General features: G+C 40.1%; 1 protein-coding gene across 4 annotated transcripts in view; it reads left to right on the forward strand.

Annotated features, from left to right (window-relative positions):
- Positions 1 to 14853, forward strand: part of DOCK8 (dedicator of cytokinesis 8) — a 228316-nt gene that overhangs the window by 85483 nt on the left and 127980 nt on the right. For all 4 annotated transcript variants that reach the window (XM_057498603.1, XM_036928398.2, XM_036928392.2 and 1 more), the window contains 4 exons: positions 1769 to 1892; positions 6487 to 6699; positions 9433 to 9518; positions 14339 to 14405. In XM_057498603.1, the coding sequence (XP_057354586.1) occupies positions 1769 to 1892; positions 6487 to 6699; positions 9433 to 9518; positions 14339 to 14405 (490 nt within the window). The remainder of the gene's footprint in view (positions 1 to 1768; positions 1893 to 6486; positions 6700 to 9432; positions 9519 to 14338; positions 14406 to 14853) is intronic.

Raw genomic sequence — 14853 nt, forward strand, 5'->3', positions numbered from 1 at the left:
ATTCTGTGTGTTGTAATTACAGGAGTAGTGTAAACTTAAGATGTAACTTAGTATTGGCCTACATTTGCCACAACTTTGAATTGGGTGTTTTTTCCCCAGGACGTTATGGCACATGCAGTTTTTTCTTTGAACCCTCTGAGAGAGTCCAAAAAAGTCATTTTATGTCCAGGAAAGCCTACCCATCCAGCACACACGTTACTGTCTAAACTTACATTGATAAGAATAACTTTCAAGAAGCTTAACAGGTTTATGAAAAATCATGTGAGACTCTCTCAAAGAACACTGCTTTTTAAAACACTATTGTGTGTACACTTAGGGCAACCAGAACCAATACCATTTTCTTAAATATTTAAAATAGCTTCTACTTCTCGGGGCTTGTTTGAAATGACCTTACAAAATACTTTTTTAAATTGATGAATATGAACAATATGATTACATTTTAAATTTTGTTAATTCTGGTGTTGTTTAGGAATCCCAAACCAGAAATTATTCTGTATATTTCTCTTGAAATCTTTTCTAAATCTTTAGTCTAATTTCCTCATTCAGAGGATAGCATATTCATATTCTTTTACTTATTTTTTCATTTCCCCCATTTGGCCTGCTGTTCACCCAGCCCTGTCAATACAGGTTTGGGTCAGGGCAATGCAAGTGGCCAAGAGACATTGAAGATCCCATTCCCTTAAATCTTGACTTAAATTAGCCACCAAGGCCTTTCTCCTAGGCTATTGTTTCTTGTCTTCTTTGACTCAGGACAAATTGCTTATCTTCACAGCACAGTGAAATCCAACGAGAGAGTCTTGTTCTTCTTGGAGATGACACTGGGACATCTCATCTTTTTTTGTTAATTTAATCAACTAAAATTTATTGCAGACTTGCTCTGTGCTATGATGCATAACCTAATACTTCACCCCTCCCAAAGAGTTATAAATTCTATTTGGATCATTGCTATTAGCTCTCTTACATTTCCTGCTTTCTCTGTCTGCCATTTGATCTGCCTAATGAATCCTAACTTGCTCAGTGGTTTTCTAATAGTGTAGGAAATCAAAGTGGGCGCGTGTTAGGGTGACATGACTTTGCAGCCTTTGAGTCATAAAAATGGGGGATATGTGCATTGGTTTCTATAGTTATTATTTGACAACTTATATCTGTTCCCTTTTTCATGATCACCTAATGTCTTTCTCCAGTGACAGTGCTAGACATAATATTTTAAACTTTTCTGAAAGCTACATATTTTTAAACACAATTCTAATGGAGTGCATGGAGTGGAGGTTGAGAATGTCAGCAAGATTTTTGGTACAGAAATCATTTATTTCTATTTTTTTCTTAACTATGCATTGCCTTTTTTTATTCATTATTAAGAATGATGTGGAGGTTAAATGTTTTCCCCTATTTTTATCTACAAACAATCTTTATTTGCTATTTCTACACATTGCTAGATTGATTCCAGCCTCTTACCCTAAGGTCATAGTTTAGTTTCAGTTTGGAGCCAAATGCCCTGCAGCTGAAATGACTGTACTTCTAAAGTGGTATTTTCCCAAGCCATTCTTGCCTTTAATAATGAGCCAGCCAAGGAGGCAAGTTTATATCCCCTGACAACAGAGCCTTGTATTAGACCTGGTGCATAATTAGACGTGAGGAATTACAGTTGGTCCTCTCTTTGCAAGCTCCTTCAGCGTCATGTCCTTAAAGCCCTTGCTTTATTTTTAATCTAATGGTTTTGCATCCCTCTCTCCTTTCCCCACATATTATGTAATGACAACAATAAAAGAAACCAAGGAAGCTCGGAGATTTGCAGTTTTCAAAAGACGGGATCCCGAAAAGATTTTCACAAGACACTTCAGAAACAGACGTTTGAATCAGAGACCTTGGAGAGCAGTGAACCCAGCACTCAGGTATTTCCTGTCAACAAACATGGTTACCTGGTTACTGGGTGGTTCTGCCTGTGGCATGCTGCAAATTTTTTAACTAGAAAAAAGCTAGACTCTGAATGTTAAGTAGGAAGAGCTCTGCCATTTGAGTCAGGAATTGTTTTTTTTTCAAATTTGTTTGTAGCTACAGAAATTGGTGTTCAAATAAAAACCTAGAAGCTCAATTAAAAGAGATAAAAATGGGGGGGCTTCAACTGCAGGGACGATGCATGGCCCCATTGCATCCACCCTTATAACAATTCCTGTGGAGACCAGTGGTACACACAGGCAGACTGCAGAGTGACCAAAAGCGCCACTCCGAGGCCAAGGGCCTGGGTTCTCTCTGTGGTTCTGCCCTGCGTTAACTCTACAACCCTATGCAAGATAATCCAACTGTCTGGGTTCCAGTTTTCTCCCCTGGAAAACAGGATATAATAAAGCCATTATCATTTCATTATCATTTTCCCTTTATTTCCTCCTTACATTAAATTTTTCTAAGTTAGTTTGGAAAATACATGCATATAAGAAAATTGTATCATCTGTGAATTACATTTCAGGATAGGAAAGGAAAAATTAGGTACGATTTAAGAAGTAGTGTTGGGTGTAAAGATCCATGGGCACAAATGAAATAGTGCATTAGGAGACCTGGTCTCCTGCTGTCTTGGTCAACCATTGTGCGGTCTTGAAGAAGTCAAATTATCACCTGAAGCACCTCAATGGGAAATGATAGGCTGCACTAGATTTCTTCCAATTTTAAATCTTAACTCCCTGACTTTGACACTTATTTCAGTTTGGGAATATTTAAACCCTTTTTTATAAAATGAAAGCAGCTGGGCTAACGGTACAAAGTAAATATTTTGGATCTGGTATGATGTGTTGAATATATGTGAGTGACTGCTCTAGATAAGGACACCACGGTTATCTTGGAAAGTTTGAGGACTCTTAGGCAGGATTCTACAGAGGAATAGTTGAGTATATATGCTTTCAGTGTATCTATTAAAATTATGTAGCCTTTGAAATCTTTGAAGAAAATTTGGAAAACATGAGAAATACAAATAAACAAAAATCAGGAATCAGGAATTTGAGTTTTATAGGAAAAATAGGTCTACAGATAGAGAGAGCCATTTAAAATGTGGGTGTTTTTAAAAAAAGTATTTTACTTCCTCAATTTTACCCAGTTTCTATAACTTGTATTTACTGTTTATTCAGGAGAAGCTAAACTGTCTCAGTCAGTTTGGGCTGCATAACAGAATACCATAGACTGGGGGGCTAAAACAGAAATTTATTTCTCACAGTTCAGGGCCTGGGAAGTCCAAGACCAAGGTGCCAGCTGATTCAGTTCCTAGTGTGAGCCCCATTCCTGCTTTACAGAGGAACAGACACCTTCCTGCTGGTGGAGACAGAGAGGAGAAACACACTCTCTTCTGTTTCTTCTCAGCAGGGCCTTTCTCCCATTCCTGAAGGCCCCACCCTCATGACCTACTTACCTCCCAGGGGCCCCACCTTCCAACACCATCCCCCTGGGCGTTAGACTTTCACCATAGGAGATTTTCAGGGACATAAGCACTCAGCCCATAACACTAACAACAACAGCAGAAGTGACTCATGAGGTGTTCTGAGTATTAAATGAGTTAACGTGTGAAGCACTTAGGACAGTGCCAGCTCACACTTAGTGCCCAATAAATGCTGTTTACTGTTATTGCTGTCATTGCTATTGTTTCTACAGAGTAGTAACAGTTTAAAAGTCAGTGCCCTGTACCCCAGCTTTCATAGCAGCATTATCCACAAGAGCCGAAAGGTGGGAACAACCACCTATCCATGGACAGATGAAAGGATAAACAAAATATGGCATATGCTTACAATGAAATACTACCCAGGCTCAAAAAGGAAGGAGATTCTGACTTATGCTACAGCATGGATGAACCTTGAGGACCTTATCTAAATGAAATCAGCCAGTTACAAAAAGACAAATACTATATAACTCCACTTCTATACGGTCTCTAGAGTATCCAAATTCACAGAGACTGAAAGTGGAAGGATGGTTGCCAGGGCAGCAGGGATTGGGGGAAAAGGGGAGTTTAATGGGAATAGAGTTTCAGTTTTACAAGATGGAAAGACTTCTGGAGATGAGTCGCAGAACAATGTGAAAGCACTTCACACTAATGACCTATACACTAAAAAAGGATTAGGATGGTAAATGTTATGTACATTATCTCACAATTAAAAAAGATTTTTAAAAACAAGTGATTTAGTCCAACCTGCCCATTTTATAGATGAGACAAAAATAAAACAGAGGAAGAAATTGTCCGAGATTGTACAGGACTTCTAAACCAGTATGGTTTTTAGCTTTCTGGTGCCCTCATAACACAAATATCTTACCAGGCAGAATATGACAAGACAGTTTTAGAATAATACCTATTTTTCAAACAACATGGTCTCTACAGCCAAGCTGACAATTTAACCTGAGCTCTACAGAGGAATCAGCCATCAATTCCAGTGCTGGATTTAGTGAACTTTCTGAGGCATGGAATATCTGTGCTCTATGGGAAATTTAAGGGATTTTTTATTGGTAATTTTGACTAAATGCAGTTTTCACTTTACATGATAACCAACTTCTGTTTATCAGTCAGGCAGAAGCCACATTAGGTATTTCAAAAGAAAAAATTTAACACAGGGAATTAGTTAAAACATGTTGAAGGCCCACAATAAACAAAAGGGAAAATTGAAGTCATCCTGAAATTGTAACTGCAGTAAACAGTACACCACTCAGGGCTGGGGCCCAGGGCTGTGGTTCTTAAACTTTAGGTTTTTCAGAATCCCTAGGAAGGCTTATTCAGACACAGATTGCTGGGCTCTACTCCTGATGTTTCAGATTTACTAGGTCTGGGTGGGGCTTGAGGGTTTGCATTTCTAGTTATAATTTCCCAGGAGATAGTGATACTGTAGGTTCTGAGACCCCATTTGAAAATCAGGGGTCTGGTGGGAAGAGCTTGGAGTTATCAGAACTCAGAAAAGTGGCCTCAGAGCTGGCACTCAAAAAACTGAGGAAGGGGCAGGGCCTACCTGGTGGTGTTAGCTCAGGATCTCAGAGGAAAGACCTTACAGAGTCTGGGAGTCTGGACTCGGAGCTTCTAGGAGGAGGATTTGCCTGGCTGGTGCTGGTAACTCTGAGGAGGTAAGATGGTTCTGAATGTACCAAAAGAAGCTGAAGCCAGAACCAACTGCCTCAGCCAAGGTGAGAGGAACTGCAAGCCGAGGGGGAGGAGCCAGTCCCTCCGCCCTCTTCCAGCCCTCCAGTCTCCCTGTAGCTCCTTCTATTGGCAGAACCGAATGGGAGCCGTGGCAAAGCTGAACTGTGATTTGCTGAGTCCCAGGCCCAACATTACAGAGCAGAGTGTACAGTTGTATTCAGAGAATACAGTTTGGAGGTGAACAACCAGCACACCCATCAACACCCTCATTCCTCCAGCGTACTAACAGAGCATTCGGTTATGTCACTGGCTGGGGCTCAGAGCCAAGTTATACAAAAGCTGTATGTTTTTAAGTATTAGACTAATACTTCTCATGGAGAGATGCTCAGACCCTGAGACAATGAGCAATATCTTTCATTTCATTCTCATTTATATGCATCTTCTTATTGAGGCGAGTGGTGAGGCTAAATGCCTGAATTTAACATAAGTTAAATATATATGTGATATAACTACATGGAACACATATTTCATCGAAATTAGGTCATATTATACATAATGTTGTATCCCTTCTTTTTTCCTATTAACAATACAATGTGATGTGATCATCTTGCTCTTCCAGTGAATAATATATGTTTATTTGTTGTTCTTTTTCAATGGCTGTATAACAACATTCCATTGTATGAAAGTTCCAAAATCTCTTAATGCTTCTTCTTTTGGAGGGTGTTTAGAATTTTTTTATTATTTTGTTATTACAAACAATGTTCCAGAAATAGCAAATGCTTTTTTTTTGGTTCTGGTGCTTATGTGCATAACTGTCACTAAAGTCTTATAGGAAAGTTCCTAACTCTGCATCTCTGTCTTCAGAAACATATTCAGTTTTGGAGTATTTATGAAATTGAATTTGGGAGGCTCCCCACAGACCATCTTATTTTCCAGGTTCAGAAACCAAGCTCTGGAGTTGAGAATAGGATGAGGTCCCTCTGATCCCCAGGACAGACTCCTTTCTGTCACATCTCCGCCAAGTCTGTTCTACTTGAGCATGAGACATGAGTGTGGGTGATGGGAGACTTGGCTCCCGATCTCCAGGAAGAACACACCAAAATCTAATAGGAACACAGTGCTTGCTGTTTTTATACCTTTCCCCAAGGACGGATTTATCTACATCTGATGAGTAATTACCTGCTTCCAGGTGGGAAGGAGATACGTAATTTTAGGCTCTTCAGGCAAGGATGCTAAGATATGATTACTGTCAAACCCCAGTTTGCTCAGAAACTCCTTGAGGCCTTATTCTGGAACCCCACATTAGAGCAGTCTTAAGATATCCCAGATTGTTCAGCTATCACTTTAGACCCACAGTGTCTCTCACAGAGATGTGTCTTTTCCCACAGGCAGGTCCTCGCCACTTAAATGTGCTGTGTGATGTGTCCGGGAAAGGCCCCCTCACGGCCTGTGGCTTTGACCTCCGCAGGCTGCAGCCTGATCAGCGGCTGGAAAACCTCCTGCAGCACGTGAGTGTCGAGGACTTCGAGAAGCAAAATGAGGAGGCCCGAAGGACCAATCGGCAGGCCGAGCTCTTTGCCCTTTACCCATCAGTAGATGAGGTGGGTACAGCCATCTCCATGCCGGAGAATTGCAGTGGACAGAGTCTCCAGGAAACTCTTATTGTTCATTATTACTGTATGGCAGCATCAGGATGCTTAATTGTATGATTTCTGGGGCTGTTCTTTTCACTAAGGCAGACCTGTCTTACAGCAGAACCAACTATTGATCTATCATACAAATGAGATGCCAATAATAACTAGGATTTTCATAGCATGCTACAAAACACTGTCGCTGATATTATCTCATTTAACTCTAAAATCATTTCAAGGGTCTACATGCAGTCATCCACTCAGCGAGTCAAACCATTCAGCTATTTGGAGGTATTTTTTGCAGTCAATCCATCAAGGCATGTATTAGTTAAATCTTAACGTTCTTTAGTGCTCTGTTAAGTTTTTTTTTAGTGGTCCCTATGTATAACCTGTGAGACCTGCTTTGAAAAAATTCCAGTCCAAAATAGTCACAGCCATCCTTTTGATGCACAGGACACTGGAATCTTGATTGTCCACTTTATACATAGGAGCTGACCAGGACACATTGATAACTTCGGCTTTGCCTGTGTTTGCTCCCTGGGGCTCTCAGTCTTCCTTGCTGCATGTCAGAATATCTGTATTTCTGTATCTGACCAGGACAGGTTATAGCAGTATCTCTGCTGTCCGAATTTTATAAAAGTTCAGTTGCAAGATATCAGACTTGGGGGAGATTTTGCAAAAAAGATAGACCATCCGTCCATACCTCTAAATATTAGCAATTTAATCTTTGGATCAAGCTAGACCATCAGGGAACCTGATTCTCACACCCTGTGAAAGCCCTCACCCCTAAGAATTTTGTTTGCTGACTCACCCTTCCATGAGCTTACCACTGGTCAGCAAAAAGGATAGTAAGGGAAATTGCAGTTATGAGTTATGACATCGTGTCCACTGTGCAGATATTAATGAGACATTGGCCTACTCATCACTCAGTACCATCTCAGTGAGGCTCCAAAGGGAAACTGTCCCCTAAATCTTCGGACAAAGAATTGTGCTTCCACTGAGAAAATGTGCACGATTAGAGATTGCGCATGTCTTCTAATTAGCTCTCTTACATTCTTTACTTAGTCAAATTTCTGTTCACGTCCACTAAATCTGGCAGCTCACTTACCGATGTCCTGAATTTACATCAGCTTTCTTTTTTCCTCATCCTTATTTTCCAGCCACCTTGGTTTTCTCATCTGTTTATTTTATTCACAGTGGCCTCAAATCCTTTTCTGAATGAGGCAGATTAAAAGTAAATATGAGTAATGTGGGCAACATTATCATCTCCATTCTTCAGACTGCAAAGTAAGAATCAGAGATTAAATTACTCATTCAAGATTCAACAGCAAATTAGCTATAGAATGGGGATCCTAACCCATTAACTCTAAATTTTAACTCTGTATTTTTATTTATCTACATATGACTACATGGTATATTAACACACATAATTAAAGTCCAAAGATTATATGAACAATCACATCTCATAACTTTTCAGTTTCCATTTAAAACTTTTTATCAGATTTGTCAGAAAATATTAAATATGACTGACTTGACCTTCACTTGAATTCTTTGTCCCCTCAATTCCATGATGGAAGGGCCAATATGTAATATGATAGTAAAGTGGACGCCAGGAGAGAGAAAACAATTAAAGGGTGAAGAGAATATGCCTAGCAAGACATCAGTTCATTAAAGTCCCCATCATGAGAATAAATGGGAGGATATCCAGGCTTGCATTGACTACAAGAATGAATCTTAGATTATTGTGAAGGAAATTTGTTTTATGGTCTTTGAAACAATTCAGAAACTCGGTTAAGACTGAAAGTTATAATCTAGCACAGGTCCTAATGGAGCCTGGTTATTGAGTGGAGAGGAATGCTTTGTATGTATGATTATTCTTTGGACCCTCGTAAACTGGACCATCAGTGTTTGCATAGCCTACTGCAAAAGCAGGATTTAAAGTTTCAGGGATTTTCACTGTTTGTCTTGGCATATGTGAATATAATTAAGATACTTTGATAGTTTAGATCTGAATGTTAAAAGTTACAATGGGGACATGATATTTCTCTTTAAGTCCTGAGTTCCAATGTGGTACAACAGACAAATATGTCTCTGACTTTGTCATTACTAATCTTTCCTATACTTAGATCGTTGTAAGTTCTAGCTGGACATGTCTATGTAGAACCAATAAATTCAACCCTAAGTCCCTGTCATCTGTTTAAGAAAACAGTAAGCTGAGAACCATACTCTGTATAATAGTACTGATGGTTTATAGCCTTGTATGAACTGTTCTGACTCAGGCCTCAAGTCTGAGACTCACATATTTATTAGAAAAACCCTTGGCAGGACAAATATTCTGAATGTGTAGTAGAGCAGGCTGGAAAAAAAAGCCAGCAATACCAACAATAGGTGTAAGCTTTTGCAATACCATCTGGGGGATGTTACTAAGCCATGTCCATGTTCACATTTCCTTCCTCCCTCAGTCTCTTTGCCTTAAATGCTTGGCTTTCTGAAAGGAGAAAATGTTTGCTGTAAATGCTGACTTTGAAACTTGGGGGTTGGATAACAAACTCTTGTAAAAGTCAATGTTTTATTCTGCTATTAGAAATAAAGCAAACACGAGTTGAGCAAAGGACAGTAGCATTCCCTTCTCTGAGTTAATGCCAACTGGAACTCCTCAGGGAAATTCACTAATGATTTTATTTACAATGTGATTAATAATAGGAGGATGCTGTGGAAATACGTCCGGTACCAGAATGTCCCAAGGAACATCTGGGCAACAGAATCATGGTTAAGTTGCTGACCCTAAAGTAAGTATCTGCAAACATATGAACTACGACCCTGAGGTTAATCTTGCCTTTTAGATGCAAACTGTGTCTCTATCATCAGAGCATGAATCAGGAGGATCTTTTAACAGTGGGCATCTATGAGGTAGTGGAAAGAACAGTTCTGCGTCAGGTAGACCCATATTCTTTCCCACCAAGCCTTTGACAGTCAGTCATTCCTCTGTGCCAGGGAAGGCAAACACTAAGGTTAGGCTTGTAAGGTAATCGATTGAAATGGCCTCCACTAAGAAAAATAACAGGGAAAGCCGATGGTGTACTCAAGTCAGCTCTGCCCAGCTCATGGGAGCTGATTACACATGTCTCTTCCCAACTCTATGCTCGGTGAGGTCACATTGGTGGCTTGAAATTGGCCATTGGTGGAGTATTTACAACATAGCCATTCTCTAAAGTAGCAGTCTGTCAAGATGCTACCAAGTAGAGTCTGTTTTTCTCAGACCACTGTTGAAATACAGGGATCACTACAACTAAAACCCAGTCTCAGTGACACAGGACAATAGAAAGTAGTGGGGCCCATAGCAAACTTACAGTGGTGTCCTCTACTAGTTAGGGCCCGTTCTTGCCATCCAAGTGAATAGGCCCATTTTTGTCAATTGTCTGTTTTCTTTCCTTCTTTTTTTTTCAAGAGAAGCTGGAAATCCAGATTTTCCTGCACAATTTTCTGACTTAAATATTTTCTCATCTCCTTTTTAAATACTACACAATGCAAACAAATCACGTTTGCAGTCTGGACTCATCTTGTGAGCCAATTATTAGCCACGTCTACTTTAAAGCAACTGTCTCCAAATGTTTTTGATTGCTTACTTTTATAATAAAAAAAGTCACATGTCCTCTATATACACAATTAACTTTGTATGGACATATTAAAATATTGTATACATTAGAAAATATACATAATGAGAAATTTTAAGGGATAAACTAAATAAAGTGGCAGTATATCAAAATAAGTGACAGTATTTTCCTGCTGCATGCTAACAGGTTGTCCCACATACTCTCAGAGCGTTTGCATGCTCCTCTTGCCCCTCGGCAGACTGCTACTTTAGAGAATTACTTCTCCCACTTCAAATCACATAGTCTTTTGAAAATATTAAGTTGTAAATATCCTATCTAGGCAAAAGTGCATAACATTTTTTCATGCCCTATTAGGAGGGTCATCCATCTCTTGAAGTCAGCTCATGGGCTCCTTAATCACAGCTGGTTTGCAATTAGGGCTTTTGGACTGTGGATTCAAGGCTGTGTTTCAACGCTAGGAACTTCACTGGGATTTTGGGTTCCTACTGCTAAATGAAGCTCTTAGACCAGATGGTCTCAGAGTTCCTACCTGCCATCATATGTGATTCTAATGCATAGCCTCCCTGCCTTCTGCCCTCAGAAGCTGCACCAGCACTGCCGCTCAGCAGTTGTGTGGCCCCCCCTTGGTGTGGCCGCCTCTTGCTAGCCGATCCTACTAATGGGTCCTGTGGGAGAACAAGGGGGGAGGAGTTAGGGCCCTTTGTGTACAGAGGTGAGCAGCCTGTGAACCAGCTGTACATTAGGTTAGGGGTGCAGAAAGTCAAGCTCTTGTCCTTGCACGCTGACCAGAAGTGGAGCCTCCTAGCCCTTCGGTGGGAGGACTGAATGGAAGTGGAGTGGCCATTCCATTCTCCCCTGCATTGTTCAGGAAGTCCACCCTATTGTCTGAGTCCCTCCCCTTCCCCACAGGATGACAGCAGGCCACTGGTAGGTGCTGGAACTATGTGGGTTGCTTTGAAGGACTTCTCTCTTATGATGCTTATCACCAAGCCTAGACCTTTCCAGTATATAAACAGCCGCTGTTCTCACAGATGGAAAAGCATGGCCACTAAGATAGACTTCTATTATTAAAAAACCAAACTGAGTCACTTGGATTTCTCTTGATGAAAATTTTTTAGTGTAATTTCTACTGTTTTTTTTTCCCAACTACCAAAGCAGAAATTAAGTAGAATTGAGGTGTTGACCCAGTGCACTTGGTCAGCTCAGGTGTCTTTAACACCAACATCTAGCTGCAAGAGGAGAGATGGACAGATGATATTGGCCTAGCTAAAACTGCTTTGAATAAACTGGATGAAAGAAAGAAAGAAAGCTCTTATAGGTAAACCTAGACTGTTGAAATAGGAATAGTAAAAATTTAATGACTATGTTAAAGACACATGTTTCCCCATTGGCACTCATATGTTGAATTCTGTTGATAGTACTATAGATTTTATCAGCTAGGGAAGTTTAAAAAAATTTTTGAGATCTTTAACTGTCCATTTTGCTTTTGAGAAATATGTAAAGCGTCATGCTACTGAAAGAATTAAGCTGGTGCTGAATCTGCAAATGATTATAGCAGTAAGAAGAAAGAATAAGATGAGAGCAAAGTATTTTTCTATTTTGTATTTTTAAAGGGGGAAATCTTTTAATATAAAATGTGATACCATCTTATGCAAAGAACCCTGACCTCAGAGGAGTCTTCTTGGTGATGAAAATGTATAGTGTACAAGAAACTTAACCAAGGAGCTTGTTTTAAATGCAGATTTGGGGAGACCTCCCACCATTTCCCCCAAAAGATTCTCTTTCAGGAGCTTTCAGGTGGGACAAAGGAACCTGCATTTTTACAAACTCATTTGCTTCAAAATGCTAATGTCTAGGTACTACACTTGGAGAAACACTGGTAGAAAAAGAAACCTCCTTTTTTTTCTGTGATCAGAAAGGGCCAGGCTCCAAACCTGAGTGTGCCAATTCCTTGTGGCCTTTGGCAAATAACTTAATCTCTCTGAGCCTCAAAAACAGGAATAGTGACAGCATTACACTATTGTGGAATGTAAAGGAATTGACACGCTTGGAGCACTTAACACAATGCTAAGTATGTGACAAGTGTTAATTCTCCTTTTCTTTTTCTGAACCACAGAGAACTTAACACTCAGTACCTACCTAAGTCGATCACGGCAGTAGTTAGACATTGGAGTGTACACTTAAGTACAGGTCGACCATGCCAGGCAATAGCTGATGAGCCCAGGCATGGTAAAGCCCCCAATTAATTTCCTATTACCTAACACTCAAAAGAATAGCTATAGGAACCCTACATTAATGTTTTTTGTCATAAAACATACACAACATAAAATGTAACCATTTTTAACTGTACAGTTCAGTGGTATTAAGTACATTCGCATTATTGTGTGACCATCGCCACCATCCATCTCCAGAACTCTCTTCATCTTCCCAAACTGGAACTTTGTACCCATCAAGCAATTTCCATTCCTCCCACCTCCAGCCCCTAGCAACCACCCTTCTACTTTTTGTCACTCCAGATTTAACTATTTCAAGTATCTCATGTAAGTGGAATTATACAATACTTGTCTTTCTGCGACTGGCTTATTTCACTTAACATAATGTCTTCAAGGTTCACCCATGGTGTAGCATGTGGCCGAATTTCCATCCTTTTTAAGGCTGAATACTATTCCATGGTGTGCATATACCCCATTGTGTTTATCCCTCATCCCCTGATGAACACTGGGTTGCTTCCACCTTTTGGCTATTGCAGATTATGCTTCTCCTCCACATGGTTTTTAAAGTATATTCACACACACTTTCTCATGTGAGCTCCAACAAGCTTGGGAAATGGGAAGAACAAATGTCCTTTCCTCATTGTAGAGATAAATAAATAGAACTGGGAAAGGTGTGTAACTGGATTAGGATCCCAGAATTGGCAGGTGGTGGGAGAGGCATGGAGCGTGTGTCGGTCTGCCTGAGTGCCCTGTGAGTCTGCTCTCATCCCCAACTGCCCCATTTCCAGAGGTGCCATTTGGCCAACTAACCCTTTTGTCTGTGCTTACCAATGCCCAAATACTATTCTAAAAATAGTATCTTTTTAGAGAACATTACTGAATGATAAAACCATCCTCTCACACATTCCTTAAAACAAAACCTGGCCTAATTTGCATGACTTCCTGGGTAATGGTGATCCAGGGCCTGATTACTGGTGCTCTCAGCTGGCAGGGCCCAAGTTCATTGGTTGCTAACCTAAGACACTTGGAAGGTGCATATCTATGCTCCACATACATCCTATAACGTGGCAAGATTATGCTGTGAGGATGCAATCTCCTCAAACCCACCATTTCAATTGTGACGGGCATCAAGGGCCAATATGAAGGTGCCTCTTTCCAGCCCTCACTGGGTCCATGTGCCTCAGTTTATCAGCCAGAGCTCAGTTCCCTGGCCTCTCAACTCAGCAGCTCCCCTGGCAATGGAAGTAGGACAGGCCAGACATTCACCCACATCATAACCTGATCTTCCTGTGATGGTCCCACTATAAATCTAAGGAAAAGCAATTGAACTTTTCTTTTTTTATTCTCTGAAAAGCCCTGTCTGTTAGAATGTAATAATAGGGATTCCTATCCTAGCAGTAAAAATGTAAGCTATAACCAAGGCCTTTACCTGAGACAGAGGCTGTACCATCTGAAGACACAGCCACTGCAGTGGTAAGAGGTGCCATTCTGGATCACTCCCAGGGTCCATTCTGCCCACTCTCTCTTGCAGTACCACCATCAAGCTTTCAACTTTTTTTGGAAGAATGTACCATTCACCATGATCTCAAATGATTAGAATTTTCCATGAGCCTCCCATATTTCTCCATTAATATCCCAGTGTGATTCCCACATATATGGAGTTATCCAAATATTTTTGGAAACTATTTACATTTATAACCAGCTTATACACCTGAGTACTTTCAGGAAATTCAAAATTACCTATGTTAAAACCATTTAAATTTTTCTTTCTTTCTCTGACAGGTTTGAGATTGAAATTGAGCCTCTGTTTGCCAGCATTGCCCTATATGATGTTAAAGAAAGGAAAAAGGTGAGAAAGCAAAGAGCAACCATCCCTCAGGTCACACATATTGCTCATGATTCTTTGGTTCATGTTTTTAAATCTCACTTCTATGTAGCAAAAACACATCTAATTTGAAAGCAAAAGACTGATACATCCAGTTTTATTGCCTTTGCAGTTTTTGAAGGAATGATTTAGGAATACTAGTCACTTATGCTTTTTGGGGATAGCCTATTGGTGGTGGTGGCCTATTTGGGGTAGAGAGAGACAGGAAATAGCATATAGGGTTACATGTAAACAAAACAATTTAAATGTATTTTTAACAAGCTCGAGTATATATATAATATTTCCTTAGTTTGGGAGTTTTTTGCATTGTGAAATAGCCTCATCATGAATAGAGGGCATTTTGTGCAGTAAAATTCTAAATTTGCCACAGGGTGAAGACCTCACAAACTGTAATGTGCTTTTTTTTCCTTCT

This window comes from Manis pentadactyla, chromosome 3, assembly GCF_030020395.1.
Source record: "Manis pentadactyla isolate mManPen7 chromosome 3, mManPen7.hap1, whole genome shotgun sequence".
Lineage (NCBI taxonomy): Eukaryota > Metazoa > Chordata > Mammalia > Pholidota > Manidae > Manis > Manis pentadactyla.